Source organism: Delphinus delphis, chromosome 2 (assembly GCF_949987515.2).
Source record: "Delphinus delphis chromosome 2, mDelDel1.2, whole genome shotgun sequence".
Taxonomy (NCBI): Eukaryota; Metazoa; Chordata; class Mammalia; order Artiodactyla; family Delphinidae; genus Delphinus; species Delphinus delphis.
In genome coordinates, this window is record NC_082684.1 from 84650079 (window position 1) to 84673896 (window position 23818).

The 23818-nt window shown below is 45.8% G+C and overlaps 2 protein-coding genes across 4 annotated transcripts in view; one reads left to right on the plus strand and one right to left on the minus strand.

Annotated features, from left to right (window-relative positions):
* Positions 1–6943, plus strand: part of RAD51 (RAD51 recombinase) — a 35651-nt gene extending 28708 nt beyond the window's left edge. For both annotated transcript variants that reach the window (XM_060005002.1, XM_060005003.1), the window contains exons 7-10: positions 3334–3447; positions 3784–3913; positions 4125–4246; positions 5270–6943. In XM_060005002.1, coding sequence (XP_059860985.1) covers positions 3334–3447; positions 3784–3913; positions 4125–4246; positions 5270–5393 — 490 coding nt within the window. In that variant the 3' untranslated portion in view covers positions 5394–6943. The remainder of the gene's footprint in view (positions 1–3333; positions 3448–3783; positions 3914–4124; positions 4247–5269) is intronic.
* Positions 6944–7040: 97 nt separating this feature from the next.
* Positions 7041–23818, minus strand: part of RMDN3 (regulator of microtubule dynamics 3) — a 31930-nt gene continuing 15152 nt past the window's right edge. For both annotated transcript variants that reach the window (XM_060005001.1, XM_060005000.1), the window contains exons 5-13: positions 15311–15593; positions 14442–14544; positions 10876–10936; positions 9206–9281; positions 8993–9070; positions 8653–8751; positions 8332–8385; positions 8063–8143; positions 7041–7752 (exon numbers count right to left, since the gene is read on the minus strand). In XM_060005001.1, the coding sequence (XP_059860984.1) occupies positions 7699–7752; positions 8063–8143; positions 8332–8385; positions 8653–8751; positions 8993–9070; positions 9206–9281; positions 10876–10936; positions 14442–14544; positions 15311–15593 (889 nt within the window). In that variant the 3' untranslated portion in view covers positions 7041–7698. The remainder of the gene's footprint in view (positions 7753–8062; positions 8144–8331; positions 8386–8652; positions 8752–8992; positions 9071–9205; positions 9282–10875; positions 10937–14441; positions 14545–15310; positions 15594–23818) is intronic.

The following is a 23818-nucleotide window of genomic DNA, read 5'->3' on the forward strand; positions in this document are numbered from 1 at the left end:
ACAGTGAGATACCACCACTAGGATGGCTGTAATGAAAAAGTAACAAGTGTCAGGGAGGATGTGAAGAAACTGGAACCCTAATACATTGCTGGTGAGAATGTAAAATTGTGCAGTCACTTTGGAAAAGAACAATGTGGCAGTTAAACATAAATTTGTCATATAGCCCAGCAATTTCACTCTGGTTATGTACCCAAGAGATATGAAAACATGTCCACACAGAGACTTGTTTGTGGATGTTTATAGTATTGTTATAGTGGCCAAAACCTGGAAACAACCCAATTGTCCATCCACTGATGAACGAATAAAATCTGGTTGATCCATACAATAGACCGCTATTCAACAATTAAAAGGAATGAAGTACTGATACTTGTTACAGCATGAATGACCCTCAAAAAACATGCTAAATGATAGAAGCTAGACATAAAAGACCACATATGGTTCCATTTATATGAAATTTCCAGAAAGAAAATCTGTAGCGGGAATTCCCTGGCAGTCCAGTGGTTAGGACTTCGTGCTTCCACGTAGGGGGCATGAGTTCAATCCCTGGTCGGGGAACTAAGATCCTGCATGCCACGAGCCAAAAATTTAAAAAATTTAAAAAAAAATCACTTCAGGTGTCTTTTTGTTTTTGACTGCGTTGGGTCTTCGTTGCTGCGTGCGGGCTTTCTGTAGTTGCGGCGTGTGGGGGGCTACTCTTCTCTGCGGTGCATGGGCTTCTCATTGCGGTGGCTTCTCTTGTTGCCAAGCACGGGCTCTAGGTGCGCGGGCTTCAGCAGTTGTGGCTTGTGGGCTCAGTAGTTGCGGCACACGGGCTTAGTTGCTCCGTGGCATGTGGGGTTTTCCCGGACCAGGGCTCGAACCGGTGTCCCCTGCATTGGCAGGCAGACTCTTAACCACTGGGCCACCAGGGAAGTCCTATTTGTTTTCTTTTTGAAAATAGCCATTCTGGCAGGTGTGAGGTAATATAGCTCATTGTGGTTTCAATTTGCATTTCCCTTGTGATTAGTGATATTGAGCATCTTTTCATGTGCCAGGTGTTTGTTAAATATGCAAATTATCACAACTCTTCCCTAAGCATTGTGATTCATTAAGTCTGGTTTAGACCTAGGATTTTTTTTTTTTTTTTTTTGCGGTACGCGGGCCTCTCACTGCCGTGGCCTCTCCCGTTGCGGAGCACAGGCTCCAGACGCGCAGGCTTAGCGGCCATGGCTCACGGGCCTAGCCGCTCCGCGGCATGTGGGATCTTCCCAGACCGGGGCACAAACCCGTGTCCCCTGCATCGGCAGGCAGACTCTCAACCACTGTGCCACCAGGGAAGCCCGGAATTTAATTTTTTTAACAGAGTATTCTTATCCTTAGGAAGTTCTGGAAACACTAAGAGAAGTTGCTTATTTCCAACCAACTTTTTCCAAGTTGTGGGAATTGAAAGTTCTATGTGCTGCATCAGGAATGTAAGCACAGAGATCCCCATAGTCGTCTTTGTGAACTCTGTTGAGAGAAAAGCCAGGATGACTCTTTGTTTTTCTAGTAAATCTTCCATATTCTGACAGCAAAAGGTAATCTCCGTTCCTGATAGTAGATTATATCAGTGTTTCTTGAGGCAAGACTAGAAGACTTGTGCAGTACAGTACTTAGGCCTCTTCAGTCTTTTTTTCTGTCTTATAGTTATGATTTAAATAAAATTTTATCTCCTTATTTCCATTTGGTCAGGATCCCAAGGTAAAACTCTATCTTCACTTCATTTTCTTCTCTCCATGCCCAGACTCAACAAATTCATCATCATCAATCCACTTAATACAAGAGCTAAACTTCCATCCATGTTGATAATGGTGAAGAATAGCTGGTGAAATGTCCAGGAAAGTGCAAAGACTGCATGTGCCTAATATGATGAATCAATTCATCATAAGATGTGGAAAATTCAGTTGGATAGAGTGGGATCTCCTGATATTGTGGTTCAGCTTATTGCAGTGTTATTTCAAGTGCTAGAACATTCTTTTGTTTTTCTATTCTTTTGGGTAGGAAAAATGAGAGGAAAACTATTTACTAAAGCTAAGTCTCAGAAAAATAGGTTTGACACAGTGTATGCTTTTGTAATGATCAGAATCTACATAGAATAGACTACTTTTTAAAGACTGATAAAATCTTAAGCATAGAAGTTTTTGGTTCTCAAGGAATTATAGCACACTGATTTTGTTTAAACAGATTATCTTTTGAACTGTTACATAAGGGAGTCAGTATTATACTTTTAGACTATAATGATTTTAGGTAACATTAATGTGAAAATATTACTTGAGTTAAAGTGATGATATATAATTCTCTTTTGGTTTGGGTTATAGATAAAAGCTGTATTCAGCAACATTTATTCAGAATGTACTAGGTATAAAAAAAATGTGCTAGTTGGAAAGGCCTAGTCTTTTCCCTCAGGGAATTTGTTGTCTAGTAAAAGAATGGCAGGTAGCTCCTCCCAAGTGCCATAGAAAAGCCTAAATCAAGTTTTCTGTAAGTGCAGAAGAGGGAGAGTCACGTCTATTTGAGAGGTGCAGGGAAGCTTTTATAAAAGTGCGGGTATTTAGTTGTCTTGATAGATGGATAAATCAAACTACCTTTGAAGAAATGGGGTCCCATTAGCATACATTTAATGAGAAGTTGTCTTACTTGGACCACCTTGAGTATTCATGTCTTAGGAAGCAGTTACAAAGGTGAGAAAATATAGATTGTTCTAAGAAAATAGGAAGTATTTTTAAATGCAAAGGGAAGAAAAATCATTATTGAGGTATAAGATGAATTAAGGTATCACTTATTTAACCATACTAGATACATGTCACATATTCCATAACTGTAACTAGTTACTAGCAAGAAAAAAGGGGAGAATAGATGAAATATACTTACTTCTCTTAAACCTCTTACAGTTTTGAGTCCTTAGAAGGTTTTTGAGCTTAGAAGGTTTTATTCCTATACAACAGCAGTTTATGTATGTTTTTAATTGATCTTTGATTGATTCATTGTTTTTGTTTCAGTCCCAATTCTGTCATGCTGCCCTTTGTTTTTCCAGGAGACCATTGTTTCCTTATATTTGGAAATTTCTCATTCTAGTTCAGGAGTCCTCAAAAAATAAATTTGATTTATTCTGAAGTCCTGCCAGGTAGATCTACTCTAAAGCAGTTGCTGTCATCTCTTTATAGTTTCCCTGGGCTTCCTAATAGAAAGGAAATTATATTCTTTAGCCTTCTTACTATCATTTCTTACCTACCCATCCAGGTAATTTCGTTGTTAGAGATGAATTTCTCATCTGCCTTAGTTCTGTGTGCAGCCTCAAAATGTTCTTTCTTCTAGATATGGCCTCTCTGGCAGTGACGTCCTGGATAATGTAGCATATGCTCGAGGGTTCAACACAGACCACCAGACCCAGCTCCTTTATCAAGCGTCAGCCATGATGGTAGAGTCCAGGTATGTGGGCAATAGAAGATACTGAATATGTTCCCAGAGCCCTTACCCTGAATCTTGTACATGCGGCCAATTTGATAGTAGCTTGAATTAGATATGGGGAGATTTAAGTTTTAGTTCCTATTTTGCTACTCTTTGTCGTTTAGGTCAAGTCGCTTTTAAAATATGAAGCTATAATCCACCTGAACTTGTTGGAATTTTTTACTTTGTTAAAGGGTTATTCAGAAATGGATGCTGTATAAATAAATAATATATAACTACAAAATTGCAGGGTAATGGGAAAGAGCAGAATATGACATGGGCTAGAAACAGGCTTCAGAGAATCCATGTTCCCTGTAGGTATGCACTGCTAATTGTAGACAGTGCCACCGCCCTCTACAGAACAGACTATTCGGGTCGAGGTGAGCTTTCCGCCAGGCAGATGCACTTGGCCAGGTTTCTGCGGATGCTTCTGCGACTTGCTGATGAGGTAAGTTGTGGGTAGGGACAGAGAATGCCTACTTTCAGGGGCCATGAATTCTAGTAGCCTTGCTGGGAGGCCAGGATACCAGGGCCTGGTATCATCAAGTTATCAGTTGAGATATAGAGACTTCAGTCATTCATTGCTTTATGGGGGATAAGCAGTAAGTCTCTTGGAATGTCTGACCACAAAAAAATGACATTTATCCTTTCCCTGTCAGTTTGGTGTAGCAGTGGTAATCACCAACCAGGTGGTAGCCCAAGTGGATGGAGCAGCCATGTTTGCTGCAGATCCTAAAAAACCTATTGGAGGAAATATCATTGCTCATGCCTCAACAACAAGGTAAAGTGATGGGAGAGATGGCTTCATCATGGAATGTCATATTAACTGTGCAATAGACATGAAGATAACATTTCCATTTGAACCTTGTTAACTGCTGCTGTTGTGTAATTAGACATGGGAGCCCTTGCTTAACCTAATTGTCATGCTCTGGTTAGAACAGGTGTTTGGCTTTTAGTTCATAAAGGAATTAAAAGCTCTCATATGTGGAAGAATAAATATGAGCAATTGATATCTCATTATTTTTTAAAAGGTTTCAATATGGGAAATCCACTGGGGGGCAGGGGGTGAGCAGAAATGCATTCCTCTGGATTGCAAGTGCCCTAAGGCAGTGGTCCCCAACCTTTTTGGCACCAGGGACCAGTTCTGTGGAAGACGATTTTTCCACGGGGTGGGGGTAGTGGGGGGGGTGGCCAGGATGGACGGTTCAGGCGGTAATGCAAGCGATGGGGAGCGGCAGATGAAGCTTCGCTCACTCACCCTCTGCTCACCTCCTGCTGTGCGGCCCAGTTCCTAACAGGCTGCGGACCAGTACTGGTCCACGGCCCGGGGGTTGGGGACCCCTGCCCTAAGGAATACAGAAAGATCCCCAAAGTCCTTCTAGGAAGTATATATGTCTAAAAAATTTTTAGATCTACTATAAATAGTCAGGAATATAATTTTTTTTTTTTTAATGTTGAGCCTTCTTTTATTTATTTTTATTTTTGCTGTGTTGGGTCTTCATTTCTGTGCAAGGGCTTTCTCTAGTTGTGGCAAGCGGGGGCCACTCTTCATCGCGGTGCACGGGCCTCTCACTATTGTGGCCTCTCTTGTTGTGGAGCACAGGCTCCAGACGCGCAGGCTCAGTAGTTGTGGCTCACGGGCCTAGCTGCTCCGCGGCATGTGGGATCTTCCCAGACCAGGGCTCGAACCCGTGTCCCCTGCGTTAGCAGGCAGATTCTCAACCACTGTGCCACCAGGGAAGCCCAGGAATAGAATTTTTTAATTATAATAACTTTGGTGCTTTGGTCTGTGTCTTTGTCCCAGACTGTACCTGAGAAAAGGAAGAGGGGAAACCAGAATCTGCAAAATCTATGACTCTCCTTGTCTTCCTGAAGCTGAAGCTATGTTTGCCATCAATGCGGATGGAGTAGGAGATGCCAAGGACTGAATCGTTGGGTTTTTTCCTGTGATAAACCTTAAGTGCTGCAGCCTAATGGAGAGGACTGCTCCCTGAGGTTCTTCACAGGCCTCTTCCTGTTGTGACTGCCAGGAAAAGGCTTCCAGGAAAACAGCTATTATATCGGCTTTTCTTACGGTGTAAACACGAGACAGGTCAGTAGTCACAAGCTGATCTGAAATGTTTATTCCTTCTAGTATATTAATCTCTATGTGAATTCTTTGGTTTGGGGGTGTAGGTATGAGTACCTTTGACATCATAGTGCCTTGGGGTTGACTCAGGACTAACGGCTATTGGCCAATCTTATGTCTCTAAGAGAACTAAAACTGGAGAGACCTGGCTTCTCTCACTGTCTGAATAATGTTGGGGAAAAATATGCCTGAGCTATGTGGCAAAGGGAGTGGGTCTCCTCACAGGTTTTTTTTTTTTCTCTGCCAGTAAAACTCTTAAATCAGAAGCAGGTAAAGTTTGTGTGTCTGAATTAGCTTATATGAGAATGTTTTTTTAGATAAGCGTTATTGAATAGGCCTGCTGGGCTACCAGCCCTTCACCATCTACTCTTTTTTAATGCTAAGAGCAATTCAAGATAGTTCTGGAATCTTAAACATTTCGGAAGCTCTTCAAGTAAGTAGATTCAATGTGGGACTGCTAATAAAGTAGTTATTTGTAGTGAATGTGCTGCTTGTAGGAGTTATTCTGGTACAAGCTGAATATTTCAGGATAGGGCCTTCATAATATAGTTTTGGCTCTGGGTAGGGTGATCAGTTTCTATTGCTTTAAAATTGAAAATTTAAAAGGGAAGTCCCACATTCAGATGATTCATTTTATACTCCTTTAACCTAATAGAAGATCTCACAAGATGGCTACACCATGGCTTTCCTGTGGCCTTTGTTTTTATTCTTTAAGTTTTGTATTGTATAGGGCTGGTTCTTGCCCAGATTATTCTACTTCAGGGGTTTGAGATACTCCTTCCCCTTCAAACTTCTACCCAGGATGGGTTCTAACCAACTCTTCCAATTTCAAAGGGCTTCTCGGCTAGTATTAGGAGAGGCAGTGCAAATCTCTGCTGTTGCCAGTGTTGATCCTACTATATGTAGGGAGATAGGAAGATACAATTTAATGCAACTTTGTTTTAAAAACAGTTCTGTTCCGTGACTTTATAGAACAGAGTACCTCCTAGGCCTTCTTTTGTTTCTACATTACAGAACAAACCTGGGATGAAATAATAAAGCCACAGTAACAGATTCTGGAATGGAAGCTTGGTTCTTAAATAAAAGCATCTCCATCTTTTAGTCCTATAAAGTATTTAAGTGACCTTGACCTAAAAACTTCTCAATTTTTCTTGTAGGGAGGATTTTCTTTTCAGATGGGATTAGGCTTTGTGCTATTGGCCCTGAGAGGGTCAGGGAACACCTGCTTAGTTGGACTAGGCCTTGTTAGGCTAAAAATAAGCTCTTTTTATGTTTTACATTTAACTAAAATTTTCTCTGGAAGTATTATTAACCAGAGAGCTCATTCTAAACTGTTTGGTACTGTTTTTCTACTTGTCTGCAATAGTCTCATAGTAGAAAACAGTTATGGAAGTGTGAAGCAAGAATAAGGAGCTATAGCAAACATAGAAAGGGGATTATAATCACGTCTAGTTAAATTTGGTTTATTTCAGGTTTGTACCAAAATATATTCCAGGCAGCTCCTCAGATCATCATTTTCACAGTCTCATAAGCCTTATGCAGTGCTGTCGTTCAAAAGCTGCCAGGACTCTGGAAGTCAAGTGGTCCAGCCCCTCGGCCCAGGAATACAGTTACAATCCACATGATAGGTTGAGAAGAGGCGATACCCATGGACTCTCCGACCTTTTATCCGGGTAGGTTAGGGTGTGATTTTAGGACTATATACTTTGGTGTTGAATAGTAATCAGTGAAAAAGATTAGAGTAGAAGTTCTATGTTTTGTTCCTATAGCTCTTTGGAGTTTCATCCACCTCACCAGCAGTTGGAAGACAGCCTTCAGTGCTCTACCCACACTAGTCTTGGTTTTTCAAGAATTCACTTTACGGAGAGAGTAACAGAAACCCGGGCCTCAAGTACTTCCCCAATTTCAGATTAGGTAACGGATTAGAATAAGTTAACCAGTAGACAATAAGAAGAAGTTGGGGAATGGTGGCAGGTAGCAGTCAGACCTAGGAGTCAGGACACTCCCTTAACCAGTCTTGCTCAGTTTCCTGATCTAAGCAGAACCTAAGAGAAAAAAGACTTGATTTTTTTCCCCCTCGAGTCATGAAGGCCATTGAAATGTGATTATTCTCCTAAAATTACTTCCAATTCTTCCAGGTCCTTCTGGAAAGCTGAATCCTAGGGAGATAAGAGAATAAGACTAGGACTCAAAATCTAAGCCAACATTTCCAAAACCATTGGTACCTGAGAATGGGCCCTTTGCTTCCTTGCTAAGCTGTTATCATAGTCTTTTTCCTACTTTCCCAGAAGAGCCTGGAACCTACGAAATCTGTCTCCTCCCCTAGGGGAGATGTATACGAAACAGCACACATGCAAAAGGAGGAAATAACCTCAAGGGAAGATATTCTTTCCTGAAAGGGTCACATAATGACTCAGTGAAGGATCCCTGTGTTAGTAAAGGTCTTAAGTATTACCTCTTAAGTATTACCTCTTTAGTGACATTTGGCAGCTCCAGGGCCAACTTCATCCACCGTTTAGCTTCAGGGTTTTTCCCTAGTTCTCTGTAGCACTGAGAAGACACAACAGTGAAAACCTGGGAGAAATGCCACCAGGAGACTAGAAGGGGATGAATATGTGTGCCCTCAGGAGAAATGCCACCAGGAGACTAGAAGGGGATGAATATGTGTGCCCTCAGGAGTTCCTAGAAATATCAACACACATACTTTCATCTATGTTGAAATAGGCAGGTGAGTTTACCTTGGAAATATATATCCTTCCTGCTTTGGAAAATCCTGGCTGTAGTTCTTCAGCCTGGAGAAGGGAGAACACATTTCAGTAAGGTGTTCCAAAGTCCAAGTCAGGCTAAAGTTTATTAGAGAGTTCCAGTCCCCAACCTGGAGATTGATTCAGTGAATCTATATTTTTTATAAGCTTTTCTGATGGTTCTGATTTTCCCATAGAACAGGCACACATAAAACTGCCCTCTACTTAAAACCCCTTCCAATAATGTCCTTAGGAAAAATAAGGTCACTCTGGCCTTTCTGACTGCTGTCCACCCTTCCCTTCCTTCCCCAATACCTTTAGGAAGCTCTGGAGGGCGTCCTCCACAGTGGCACCGAGAGGGCTTTCACACAAGGCTGTCGCAGTTTTTTTTTCTAGCCAGCTTAGGTGAGAGACCTGCCACCAAGAGATCAAGGTGTGACTAAAAACTTAAGTATCTTTAGGAACATTGAATGTTCTGTACTGAAAGCAAACAGGGCCAAATAGGACCGGGTCTAATCACCACTAATGTGACCGCTTAGAAGAAATAACACATAAGCCAGACCAGGCTGAGGACACTGCTCTTCCTTGTAAAGGTGATCAGTGTCTCAGGACAGTTAGTTAGGGCCCTTATGTCAAGCCCTGAAATTTAGCTTACCTGGTAGCACCACCTGCCAAGGAGAAAGTATGCCATGGGGTTTTCTGGCTTGAGAGCAATGGCTTTGTCCACATGCTCCTGAGGAGAAAATATAAATATAAGGGAACAGAGGCAAGTCACAGAGGCTGCAGGAACACCTTTGCAAGGAGCTAGGATGCAGCAGGGAATCTGGACTAGACCAGCACCAGGGAAGGAGGAGAAGCCTTTCCTCACCTTGAAGCTAAAGCCACTCTGGATGCGCCTCTGGATGCCCTCATGCTCAGCCAGCTGACCACAAAGCACTGCATACCTAGGGGGAAGCAGCAGCAAGCTCAGGGACAAGGACTGAGTACCGTCCCTGCCAGTACTGGGATTCCCACCCATGGGCAATTGCACTGCGCCTGCATCCTTATCCAGAGATGAAAATGTCATTTCCATCTGTACTTAATTCCTCTTTTCACAGACTTGTGGTCCCAATTCATATTCTTTAGCAGATACAGTGGTAGGCTTACAATTCTCCAAAGTACCCTAGGTACAAAAAAGGTGGGTCTTCCACATTAAAGCTCTCTTATACTTAATATTTAGGCAAGGTCTCAGTCCAAATTTCCCCTCATAATGAGTATAGCCATAGCTATCATAAACACTTAAGCAGGTATCTAAAAATCAGCATCAAAGTATAAGAGACCTGAGTACACTGCTTTTTGTCTCCTGAGCAGACATTGAAGCAGAAGGTCTCATTAGCCTTGGAAGTATACAGGTATATCATTGGGAAGCTGTTTGGGAATGGGATTCTCTAGGAATTTCTAATGTTAGCTTGGGAACCAACAGAAGCAGAGGAGGAAGAAAAGGCCTCCGATTTCAGCCCTCTCCTCTACATCCTCCCTCCCAGGAGAACAAAGACAGCCAGCTTCCTATCTTCTGCCTTCAGAAACAAAGGCAGAAGATATTACCCCCATCCCCTCTGCATTCTTTCTAGAAGCACAGTTGACAAATGAGTGTCTAAAGGCCCAAGTTGCTTTTTTGTGTACTCACTAAATATCTGGGGGTATTTGTATCGGATACTTCCAGAGGCTCATTTCCAGTTTAGTCCAAACAGCTGTTCCCCAGGAAAAGCTAAGAAAGTATGAGGTCAATTTCCATCCTTGGGACCCCAGGAGCCCCAAGAGAGCCCACAGGGAAACAGCACCTGTGACACCCAAGAAACAATGACCTGGCGTCTTGAGAAGAGGCGCTGCAGAGACAAAGTTTCAGCAACAGATAGAGAAACAGCCTCTCCCAGCTCACAGTCTGAGGGCAGGGTTATGGGAAGCAGGGAGGTGGAAAAGGAACATTTTCACTAAAACTGAGGCGCTGGAACCACGCCCCCAGGACACAGGTTGGCCCTGACCCACATGGGTAGGCAGAACTTTGCCTCATGTCAGACCACAGACAGGGCTGATGGTTTTGTAATATTAGTGACTGCTGAACTTCCTGGGGGTGAGCTCACATCTACTTTTCCTCACGCGAGCCAAGCGAAGAAGCCAAAGTCCACCACCAGCCAGGGATCGCAGCTAGGAGAATGAAGAGCTTGTGTGGGAGAGGGGAACTGCCAACGTCCCAGCCTCTCTGAGGAGCCAAGAACCCACAAGTTTTGTAGCCAGGGGTGACTAACAAAGCTACTCGTTTCTCCGAGCTTCACCAGAAAGAAAAACTATTCCCCCTTGCCTCATCCCCAAGGCACTTCCCAAAGCAAACTTCCCTGGGTCCCTAGCTTGGGGAAGGATGGGACATATGAAAATAAAGGCCAGAGCTCCCTCTCCTGGTGCCTCTTGCAAATGCCTCTTTGGCCACAGGGCAGAGAAACAAAAGGGCTCTCCACTCTAACCCATGCTGGCTCTTCCTGGGACCCTGCGGGGTGCTATTACCACTGGTGACACTCAGCATTCTCATTCCCCTTCTCCAGAGCGGCCTCCGCTGCTTCTTTTCCTGTAAGACAGAGGTGATCCAGAGTTGACAAGGGCTCCCATGCACCCTTCCACGGGAAAGGCTGTGGGAAGAATGACTGTTTTAGCTCTCACCAACCCCCACCCGAACGGGACTTGTAAATACTTATGCACTTGAGCAGAATGAAGAGCTGCAAATAGCTTTTCAGGGATGACTTCTGCTTCACCTTGTTCTCCCTATCCATCGTCAGCTGCCCCAGCTCCCTTATTTTTATAATACCTACCTGATATGCTTGAAGCATTTCAAATATAAAAGGACTCAAAAGCAATCAGAAACTGTCCCCATAGACCGTTACCCTGGAGAGTTTTTGATTTGGGGTCTGGATAGGCTTCAGGGTGTCCATGAATCCCACTGAAGTTGTATATAATTTTAGGTATATGTGCATTTTATTGAGGAGAGGGTCCACAGCTTTGATCAAATTCTCAAGAGGGGGACTTCCCTGGTAGCGCAGTTGTTAAGAATCCGCTTGCCAATGCAGGGGACACGGGTTCGAGCCCTGGTCGGGGAACTAAGATCCCACATGCCTCGGAGCAACTAAGCCCATGTGCCACAACTACTGAAGCCTGCGCACCTAGAGCCCGTGCACCACAACAAAGAGTAGCCCCCGCTCGCCGCAACTAGAGAAAGCCTGCGTGCAGCAATGAAGACCCAGTGCAGCCAAACAAATAAACATTGAAAACAAATTCTCAAAAGGATCCATGGTCTAGGAACATTAATCATGGCCCTAGGCCCTCACCAGAGCCAAATGGACTGGAATCTGATCAAAGATGAGTTTCATGTAGTTCTTCCCCAAGTTTTCCAGGCACCCAAACTAACAGAAATCAAGGCCTAAACACATGTAGGCTCTTGACAAGGGTCCCCTAGAATGTCAAGGAGCTGGAGCCCTTCAGATGAGGACCATCACGCCTACACACGGGAAAAGAGAACACTGCAAAATGGGAAATCTGATTAGAACAGAGAGGGCTTCCATAAAAAAAAAGAATGAAATAATGCCACCTGTAGCAACATGAATAGACGTAGAGATTATCATACTAAATGAAGTAAGAGGAAGACAAATATAATATCACTTATATGTGGAATGTAAAAAAATTATACAAATAGGGACTTACCTGGTGGCACAGTGGTTGGGAATCCACCTGCCAATTCAAGGAACATGGGTTCGAGCCCTGGTCCGGGAAGATCCCACATGCCGCAGAGCAGCTGAGCCAATGCACCACAACTACTGAGCCTGTGTGACACAACTACTGGAGCCCACACACCTAGAGCCTGTGCTCCACAACAAGAGAAGCTGCCGCAATGAGAAGCCCCTGCACCGCAATGAAGAGTGGTCCCCACTTGCTGCAACTAGAGAAAGCCCACACGCAGCAACAAAGACCCAATGCAGCCAATAAATAAATGAATTTAAAAATTTTAAAAAAAAGGTACAAATAAACTTATTTACAAAACAGAAACAGACTCATATAGAAAACAAACTGGTTACCAAAGGGTAAAGAAGGGGGGAGGGATAAATTTGGAATTTGAGACTAACAGATACAGACTACTACATATTAAGCAAACAAGGACCTACTGTATAGCACACGGAACTATATTCAATATCTTGTAATAAACTATAATGGAAAAGAAACTGAAAAAGTATATATATGTATAACTGAATCACTTTGCTGTACATCTGAAACATTGTAAGTCAACTATACTTTAATAAAATTTAAAATTAATAAAAATTTTTAAATGGTGAGGGCTTGGAAAACAGAACAAAAGTAATGGGTTGAGGTGATAGGCTGGCTATTCTGAAATGTTTCCTCATGTTTAAGTGATAGTAATCATGGTATAATTTTGTATATGCAACAAATACATTTAAAGAGAGCAGATGAGAACCCTACATTCCCCTGTCCAAAGCAGAAGAACCATACGGCTCCACCACTGAGGGACATTTTCTCTTAGGGGACTTCTCCGCCCCCTTCAAAGCACTATCTCACTAGGAAAATAACGGTGAAGAATGAGGCAAACCAGTTCCCGCTGCCTCCTGGTGGTCCAGCTTCTAGAGAAAGAACAAAATGAAGAACTTTAGGTCCAGCAAGGTTGGTCCTAAAAAGCTAGAATCCCAGAGCAGTCTTCAAAGATACTGCATAGTCCTCTGACCTCCAGGAGGAACAGATTTGTCCAAGGTGCTATACTCAGGAAGCCAGACCAGACCAGTGTGGGCTTTGCTGCTCCTCTAATCACTGCCCCACCTCCACCTGTAGGGTTCATGTTGGCTGTTAGTACACAGAGATGATCAAAAGGGAAAGGAAAGGTGGTTGTTGCTACCAAGAGTGCAAAAAACAGCCCCAAAGGCTGATCAGAATCCTCACCTGAAATTTAAGAGGGGAAGCAGAAACTGTTTTGAAAAGAAAGAAGCAAGCTGTGTACCCTGCATCAGCAGGAGGACTCTCAACCACTGCACCACCAGGGAAGCCCCTCCAGGGACTTTTTTGAAGATCTATATCATTCAACTCAATTGACCTTTCTATATTGGCAGAATTCTATAACTGTTTAGAATAATGATCTTGAGGTACTGTCACTCTACATTATCAAAGATTCAATGTTTGCAGGACTGTACTTATAAAAGTGGGAAAGCAGTTAACTTAACTTTGGATAACTGAACCACAAGATCTGGAAGTCCACTGATGGTGCCTGACTCAAAGGGTGTGTAGGTAGGCAGGACACATCACCTTCCCCATAAAACCAGTCTCTATTTTTAAAGTCCCAGGGTTCTCAATGACCTCATGACAGAGAAGGACAGGCCTTGAACCTGGCACAAGTCAGATGTACCCTACACCCCCAGGTACAGATTTTGACAACAGAGTTGCTAAGTAGACCCCAGGGACTTCTAACCTAGCAGTATCCTCCCAAACTGCTCCTTCTGGGCATTCACCAAACATACTCCACTCATTCTTAAACACCTGCCCCACAGGCTCCATAACTGAAACCAGATTCCTAAGCAACAGCAAAAAAAAACCTCCTCAGATTAAGAAAGGTTGTGCCTTTTGTAGTTGAGGAATGAGAACACAGAACTGTGCTAATATGATACAACTACAATTGGCCTTGGACAACGTGGGGGTTTGGGGCACCGGCCTTCTGCCCAGTCAGAAATCCACATGTAGTTTATAGTTGGGTCCAACCAACCATGGACTGTGGATTGAAAAAAATCCACATATAAGTGGACGTGTGCTGCTCAAACCGCTGTTGTTCAAGGTTCAACTGTACTCCTAAAGTCGTGTATACCCGTGTGACTCAAGCACCATGCCATGCAGAGAAGCAGAGGTTGCTCTCTGTCTCCAGGAGGAAGCAGGGGTCTCTGGGAGCCAGTCTGTCCCAAAGAGTAGTAGAGCCCCAGCTGTACCGACAGCGTGTGTCTTGGTGGCTCCCCTGGGCCCCAAGCTGATGGGCTGGCTCCACCCTCAGAGTCAGTCAGTGGCCTTCCCACCAGGAACCTGTAAGCACTTACCACTTAGGGCATAGGACCTCTTCTCACCCGCCTCCTCAGCAAGCTCACACATGTCACTGTAGGCCCGGGCCAGGCGCCAGAGGAAGTCCTGCTGGTTTCCATGCTGCAAACCAAACAGAGGGATGAGGCCCCCTTCCTCAGCTGCAGAGAACTGGGGCTCGACCTTCTCCCCACACCCTACCTTTGTGTTATGCACACTGACATCAGGCCACCCCACGTGACCTCTCACCTGCAGTTAGCTGACGACATTATCCCTAGTCAACAGATTGCACAACCCACAGAGTGAGGGCATTCTGGCCTTTTAATACTGTGAGGAAGAAAGGTCAATTCCAACATGTAATGAGGCACAACAACAGAGAAGTCTTGCTAACAATGAAAAATTTGTGAAAATGCCCAAGAAAAAGGAAATTCTAACTTTGGGGGCATTTATAGCCAGGTGAGCATAAATTTTGGCAGTGAACCTGAGAAGGGAATTGTGGTTGAGTGACCTAGTGACCTAACACTTGTCACTTGTGATGAAAACTTTAAATGGGGTAGGCAGCTGTGGCTCTGCCTCAAGGGAAATAAAAGAGGGAAAAACATTCTAGTTCTTTCCACATTTCTCCTTAAGGTGAGAGGAGGAGCTCTTCTGCAGTAGCTCTACAGGAGGCAGCCGACTGCCCTGGGGCTGGCAGAGAAAGCAGCTCTGGGGCAGGCAGCACACAGGGCCGGCGCTCAGCCTCCCAGGAAGAGGATGTACAACCCTGGGTGCAGATGCAGACCTAGCCACCTCACCCTCACTTCCCTTCCCATGTCACCTCGCAGGGTCAGTGACACATTCGCGGGGGGTTAGTGGGGGATGGAGGACAGACAGGCAGTTGGAGCCTCACCGCCAGCTTGTTGTTGAGCAGCAGCTGCAAGCCCTCCCGCTTGCCCTGCTCACTGCCCTGGCGCAGCTCGTCTGCCTGCTGCAGGAGGGCCAGCACATCTTCTGGGCCAGGGGAGCCACCAGCCTCCAGGGCTTCAGGCGCCGGGCCTGAAGCCACCTCCAGGTCCAGAGAATCCTTTCTCCCCATCTTCACGGTCTCACAGCTCACTTCATCTTCCCCGTCGTCATCACTCTCCCTTTCAGAGTCCCGCTCATAGTCAGACTCAGCGTTGGCTGTTGTGTAACTGTGGCAGAGAAATGTAAGTGACAAGGTCAAGGGAGGGATTCCTTAGCCTCAGATCCCTGGGGTCTTGCCTCCACCCACAAAGAGGCACTCTCCACGGCACTGTTGTCCAAAGCACCAACTAAGAACCGTTCCCCTCCACTTAGGGGCAGGAATTAGTCCTTGAGAGAAAGCTTCCTATGGGAGGTATGGGCTGGGGCCCTGTGACAGTCAGAGGCCAGTATTAGAATCCCCTGCTTAGCTACCACCAAGTCTGCCAGAAAACAGACAAAAAGAGAAAGCCTAGAAAGGTACGTACCAAAATGGCAGTAGATCTCGCAGGGTCAAGGAATTAATTTTTCCCCCTATACTTCAGTATTAGATATGATTGCTTTACTGAGCATGTATTCTTCTTATAAATAAAGAAATAAAAGTTTAAGATAAAAAACCTTAAGATGGTGGAACGAGGGGAAGATGGCAGAAGAGTAAGACGTGGAGATCACCTTCCTCCCCACAGATACACCAGAAATACATCTACACGTGGAACAACTCCTACAGAACACCTACTGAACGCTGGCAGAAGACCTCAGACCTCCCAAAAGGCAAGAAACTCCCCACCTACCTGGGTAGGGCAAAAGAAAAAAAAAGAAAAAACAGAGACAAAAGAATAGGGACGGGACCTGCACCAGTGGGAGGGAGCTGTGAAGGAGGAAAGGTTTCCACACACTAGGAAGCCCCTTCGCAGGCAGAGACTGCGGGTGGCTGGCGAGGGGGAGCTTCGCAGCCGCGGAGGAGAGCGCAGCAACAGGGGTGCGGAGGTCAAAGCGGAGGGATTCCCGCACAGAGGATCGGTGCCGACCGGCACTCACCAGCCCGAGAGGCTTGTCTGCTCACCCGCCAGGACGGGCGGGGCTGCGAGCTGAGGCTCCGGCTTTGGTCAGAGCGCAGGGAGAGGACTGGGGTTGGCGGCGTGAACACAGCCTGCAGGGGTTAGTGCACCACGGCTAGCCGGGAGGGAGTCCAGGAAAAGGTCTGGAGCTGCCGAAGAGGCAAGAGACTTTTTCTTCCCTCTTTGTTTCCTGGTGCACGAGGAGAGGGGATTAACAGCACTGCTTAAAGGAGCTCCAGGGACGGGCCCGAGCCACAGCTAAAGGCGCGGACCCCAGAGATGGGCAGGAGACGCTAAGCCTGCTGCTGCCACCGCCAAAAAGCCTGTGTGCGAGCACAGGTCACTATCCACACCCGCCTTCCGGGAGCCTGTGCAGCCCGCCACAGCCAGGGTCCCGGGATCCAGGGACAACTTCCCCGGGAGAACGCACGGTGCGCCTCAGGCTTGTGCCACGTCACGCCGGCCTCTGCCGCCGCAGGACACTGGTCCACAAGAGACCTTCCAGCTCCACCTAATATCAAATGGCGAAAATCTCCCAGAGATCTCCATCTTAACGCCAGCACCCAACTTCACTCAACGACCAGCAAGCTACAGTGCTGGACACCCTATGCCAAACAACTAGCAAAACAGGAACACAACACCACCCATTAGCAGAGAGGATGTCTAAAATAATAAGTCCACAGACACCCCAAAACACACCACCAGACGTGGACCTGCCCACCAGAGAGACAAGATCCAGCCTCATCCATCAGAACACAAGCACTAGTCCCCTCCACCAGGAAGCCTACACAACCCACTGAACCAACCTCAGCCACTGGGGACAGACACCAAAAACAACGGGAACTACGAACCTGCAGCCTGCAAAAAGGAGACCCCAAACACAGTAAGATAAGCAAAATGAGAAGATAGAAAAACACACAGCAGATGAAGGAGCAAGATAAAAACCCACCAGACCTAACAAATGAAGAGGAAATAGGCAGTCTACCTGAAAAAGAATTCAGAATGATAGTAAAGATGATCCAAAATCTTGGAAATAGAATAGACAAAATGCAACAAACATTTAACAAGGACCTAGAAGAACTAAAGATGAAACAAACAACAATGAACAACACAATAAATGAAATGAAAAATACTCTAGATGGGATCAAGAGCAGAATAACTGAGACAGAAGAACGGATAAGTGACCTGGAAGATAAAATAGTGGAAATAACTACTGCAGAGCAGAATAAAGAGAAAAGAATGAAAAGAACTGAGGACAGTCTCAGAGACATCTGGGACAACATTAAACACACCAACATTCGAATTATAGGGGTTCCAGAAGAAGAGAAAAAGAAAGGGACTGAAAAATATTAGAAGAGATTATAGTTGAAAACTTCCCTAATATGGGAAAGGAAATAGTTAATCAAGTCCAGGAAGCACAGAGAGTCTCATACAGGATAAATCCAAGGAGAAATACGCCAAGACACATATTAATCAAACTTTCAAAAATTAAATACAAAGAAAGCATATTAAAAGTAGCAATGGAAAAACAACAAATAACACACAAGGGAATCCCCATAAGGTTAACAGCTGATCTTTCAGCAGAAACTCTGCAAGCCAGTAGGGAGTGGCAGGACATATCTAAAGTGATGAAGGAGAAAAACCTGCAACCAAGATTACTCTACCCAGCAAGGATCTCATTCAGATTTGATGGAGAAATTAAAACCTTTACAGACAAGTAAAAGTTGAGAGAGTTCAGCACCACCAAACCAGCTTTACAACAAATGCTAAAGGAACTTCTCTAGGCAAGAAACACAAGAGAAGGAAAAGACCTACAATAACGAACTCAAAACAATTTAGAAAATGGGAATAGGAACATACATATCGATAATTACCTTAAATGTAAATGGACTAAATGCTCCCACGAAAAGACACAGATTGGCTGAATGGATACAAAAACAAGACCCATATATATGCTGTCTACAAGAGACCCACCTCAGACCTAGAGACACATACAGACTGAAAGTAAGGGCATGGAAAAAGATATCCCATGCTAATGGAAACCAAAAGAAATTGGAGAATTGCTACTGGAGTAGCAATTCTCATATCAGACAAAATAGACTTTAAAATAAAGACTATTACAAGAGACAAAGAAGGACACTACAGAATGATCAAGGGATCGATCCACGAAGAAGATATAACAATTGTAAATATTTATACACCCAACATAGGAGCACCTCAATATATAAGGCAAATACTGGACTTCCGGGAAGATGGTGGAAGAGTAAGACGCGGAGATCACCTTCCTCCCCACAGATACACCAGAAATACATCTACGCGTGGAACAACTCCTAAGGAGCACATACTGAACGCTGGCAGAAGACCTCAGACCTCCCAAAAGGCAAGGAACCCCCCACGTACCTGGTTAGGGCAAAAGAAAAAACTAAACAGAGACAAAAGGATAGGGACGGGTCCTGCACCAGCGGGAGAGAGCTGTGAAGGAGGAAAAGTGTCCACACACTAGGAAGCCCCTTCACGGGCGGAGACTTCGGGTGGCGGAGTGGGGGAGCTTGGGAGCCGCGGAGGAGAGCACAGCAACAGGGGTGCGGAGGACAAAGCGGAGAGATTCCAGCGCAGAGGATCGGCCGACCAGCACTCACCAGCCGAGAGGCTTGTCTGCTCGCCCGCCGGGGCGGGCGGGGCTGGGAGCTGAGGCTCCGGCTTCTGTCGGAGCACCGGGAGAGGACTGAGGTTGGCGGCGTGAACACAGCCTGCAGGGCGTTGGTGCACCGCGGCTAGCCGGGAGGGAGTCCGGGGAAAAGTCTGGACCTGCCGAAGAGGCAAGAGACTTTTTCTTCCCTCTTTGTTTCCTGGTGCACGAGGAGAGGGGATTAAGAACGCTGCTTAAGAAAGCTCCAGAGACGGGCGCGAGCCGCGGCTAAAAGTGCGGAGCCCAGAGACAGACATGAGACGCTAAGGCCGCTGCTGCCGCCACCAAGAAGCCTGTGTGCGAACACAGGTCACTATCCACACCCCCTTCCGGGGAGCCTGTGCAGCCCACCACTGCCAGGGTCCCGGGATCCAGGGACAACTCCCCCGGGAGAACGCACGGCGCCCCTCAGGCTAGCAACGTCACGCCGGCCTCTGCCGCTGCAGGCCCGCCCCACACTCCGTGACCCTCCCTACCCCCCGGCCTGAGTGAGCCAGAGCCTCCGAATCAGCGGCTCCTTTAACCCCGTCCTGTCTGAGCAAAGAACAGACGCCCTCCGGTGACCTACACACACAGGCGGGGCCAAATCCAAAGCTGAGCCCCTGGGAACTGTGAGAACAAAGAAGAGAAAGGGAAATCTCTCCCAGCAGCCTCAGAAGCAGCGGATTAAAGCTCCACAATCAACTTGATGTACCCTGCATCTGTGGAATACATGAATAGACAATGAATCATCCCAAATTAAGGAGCCCTGTGGATGAAAGGCTCTTGGTGCTGCAGCAGGGAGTCAGTGCTGTGCCTCTGAGCTGGGAGAGCCAACTTCAGGACACTGGTCCACAAGAGGCCTCCCAGCTGCACATAATATCAAACAGCGAAAATCTCCCAGAGATCTCCATCTCAATGCCAGCACCCAGCTTCACTCAACGACCAGCAAGCTACAGTGCTGGACATCCTATGCCAAACAACTAGCAAGACAGGAACACAACCCCACCCATTAGCAGAGAAGCTGCCCAAAATCATAATAAGTCTACAGACACCCCAAAACACACCACCAGAAGTGGACCTGCCCACCAGAAAGACAAGATCCAGCCTCATCCACCAGAACACAGGCACTAGTACCCTCCACCAGGAAGCCTACACAACCCACTGAACCAACCTCAGCCACTGGGGACAGACACAAAAAAACAACAGGAACTACGAACATGCAGCCTGCAAAAAGGAGACCCCAAACACAGTAAGATAAGCAACATGAAAAGACAGAAAAACACACAGCAGATGAAGGAGCAAGATAAAAACCCACCAGACCTAACAAATGAAGAGGAAATAGGCAGTCTACCTGAAAAAGAATTCAGAATAATGATAGTAAAGATGATCCAAAATCTTGGAAATAGAATAGACAAAATGCAACAAACATTTAACAAGGACCTAGAAGAACTAAAGATGAAACAAACAACAATGAACAACACAATAAATGAAATGAAAAATACTCTAGATGGGATCAAGAGCAGAATAACTGAGACAGAAGAACGGATAAGTGACCTGGAAGATAAAATAGTGGAAATAACTACTGCAGAGCAGAATAAAGAGAAAAGAATGAAAAGAACTGAGGACAGTCTCAGAGACATCTGGGACAACATTAAACACACCAACATTCGAATTATAGGGGTTCCAGAAGAAGAGAAAAAGAAAGGGACTGAAAAATATTAGAAGAGATTATAGTTGAAAACTTCCCTAATATGGGAAAGGAAATAGTTAATCAAGTCCAGGAAGCACAGAGAGTCTCATACAGGATAAATCCAAGGAGAAATACGCCAAGACACATATTAATCAAACTTTCAAAAATTAAATACAAAGAAAGCATATTAAAAGTAGCAATGGAAAAACAACAAATAACACACAAGGGAATCCCCATAAGGTTAACAGCTGATCTTTCAGCAGAAACTCTGCAAGCCAGTAGGGAGTGGCAGGACATATCTAAAGTGATGAAGGAGAAAAACCTGCAACCAAGATTACTCTACCCAGCAAGGATCTCATTCAGATTTGATGGAGAAATTAAAACCTTTACAGACAAGTAAAAGTTGAGAGAGTTCAGCACCACCAAACCAGCTTTACAACAAATGCTAAAGGAACTTCTCTAGGCAAGAAACACAAGAGAAGGAAAAGACCTACAATAACGAACTCAAAACAATTTAGAAAATGGGAATAGGAACATACATATCGATAATTACCTTAAATGTAAATGGACTAAATGCTCCCACGAAAAGACACAGATTGGCTGAATGGATACAAAAACAAGACCCATATATATGCTGTCTACAAGAGACCCACCTCAGACCTAGAGACACATACAGACTGAAAGTAAGGGCATGGAAAAAGATATCCCATGCTAATGGAAACCAAAAGAAATTGGAGAATTGCTACTGGAGTAGCAATTCTCATATCAGACAAAATAGACTTTAAAATAAAGACTATTACAAGAGACAAAGAAGGACACTACAGAATGATCAAGGGATCGATCCACGAAGAAGATATAACAATTGTAAATATTTATACACCCAACATAGGAGCACCTCAATATATAAGGCAAATACTGGACTTCCGGGAAGATGGTGGAAGAGTAAGACGCGGAGATCACCTTCCTCCCCACAGATACACCAGAAATACATCTACGCGTGGAACAACTCCTAAGGAGCACATACTGAACGCTGGCAGAAGACCTCAGACCTCCCAAAAGGCAAGGAACCCCCCACGTACCTGGTTAGGGCAAAAGAAAAAACTAAACAGAGACAAAAGGATAGGGACGGGTCCTGCACCAGCGGGAGAGAGCTGTGAAGGAGGAAAAGTGTCCACACACTAGGAAGCCCCTTCACGGGCGGAGACTTCGGGTGGCGGAGTGGGGGAGCTTGGGAGCCGCGGAGGAGAGCACAGCAACAGGGGTGCGGAGGACAAAGCGGAGAGATTCCAGCGCAGAGGATCGGCCGACCAGCACTCACCAGCCGAGAGGCTTGTCTGCTCGCCCGCCGGGGCGGGCGGGGCTGGGAGCTGAGGCTCCGGCTTCTGTCGGAGCACCGGGAGAGGACTGAGGTTGGCGGCGTGAACACAGCCTGCAGGGCGTTGGTGCACCGCGGCTAGCCGGGAGGGAGTCCGGGGAAAAGTCTGGACCTGCCGAAGAGGCAAGAGACTTTTTCTTCCCTCTTTGTTTCCTGGTGCACGAGGAGAGGGGATTAAGAACGCTGCTTAAGAAAGCTCCAGAGACGGGCGCGAGCCGCGGCTAAAAGTGCGGAGCCCAGAGACAGACATGAGACGCTAAGGCCGCTGCTGCCGCCACCAAGAAGCCTGTGTGCGAACACAGGTCACTATCCACACCCCCTTCCGGGGAGCCTGTGCAGCCCACCACTGCCAGGGTCCCGGGATCCAGGGACAACTCCCCCGGGAGAACGCACGGCGCCCCTCAGGCTAGCAACGTCACGCCGGCCTCTGCCGCTGCAGGCCCGCCCCACACTCCGTGACCCTCCCTACCCCCCGGCCTGAGTGAGCCAGAGCCTCCGAATCAGCGGCTCCTTTAACCCCGTCCTGTCTGAGCAAAGAACAGACGCCCTCCGGTGACCTACACACACAGGCGGGGCCAAATCCAAAGCTGAGCCCCTGGGAACTGTGAGAACAAAGAAGAGAAAGGGAAATCTCTCCCAGCAGCCTCAGAAGCAGCGGATTAAAGCTCCACAATCAACTTGATGTACCCTGCATCTGTGGAATACATGAATAGACAATGAATCATCCCAAATTAAGGAGCCCTGTGGATGAAAGGCTCTTGGTGCTGCAGCAGGGAGTCAGTGCTGTGCCTCTGAGCTGGGAGAGCCAACTTCAGGACACTGGTCCACAAGAGGCCTCCCAGCTGCACATAATATCAAACAGCGAAAATCTCCCAGAGATCTCCATCTCAATGCCAGCACCCAGCTTCACTCAACGACCAGCAAGCTACAGTGCTGGACATCCTATGCCAAACAACTAGCAAGACAGGAACACAACCCCACCCATTAGCAGAGAAGCTGCCCAAAATCATAATAAGTCTACAGACACCCCAAAACACACCACCAGAAGTGGACCTGCCCACCAGAAAGACAAGATCCAGCCTCATCCACCAGAACACAGGCACTAGTACCCTCCACCAGGAAGCCTACACAACCCACTGAACCAACCTCAGCCACTGGGGACAGACACAAAAAAACAACAGGAACTACGAACATTCAGCCTGCAAAAAGGAGACCCCAAACACAGTAAGATAAGCAACATGAAAAGACAGAAAAACACACAGCAGATGAAGGAGCAAGATAAAAACCCACCAGACCTAACAAATGAAGAGGAAATAGGCAGTCTACCTGAAAAAGAATTCAGAATAATGATAGTAAAGATGATCCAAAATCTTGGAAATAGAATAGACAAAATGCAACAAACATTTAACAAGGACCTAGAAGAACTAAAGATGAAACAAACAATGATGAACAACACAATAAATGAAATGAAATATACTCTGGATGGGATCAAGAGCAGAATAACTGAGGCAGAAGAACGGATAAGTGACCTGGAAGATAAAATAGTGGAAATAACTACTGCAGAGCAGAATAAAGAGAAAAGAATGAAAAGAACTGAGGACAGTCTCAGAGACATCTGGGAC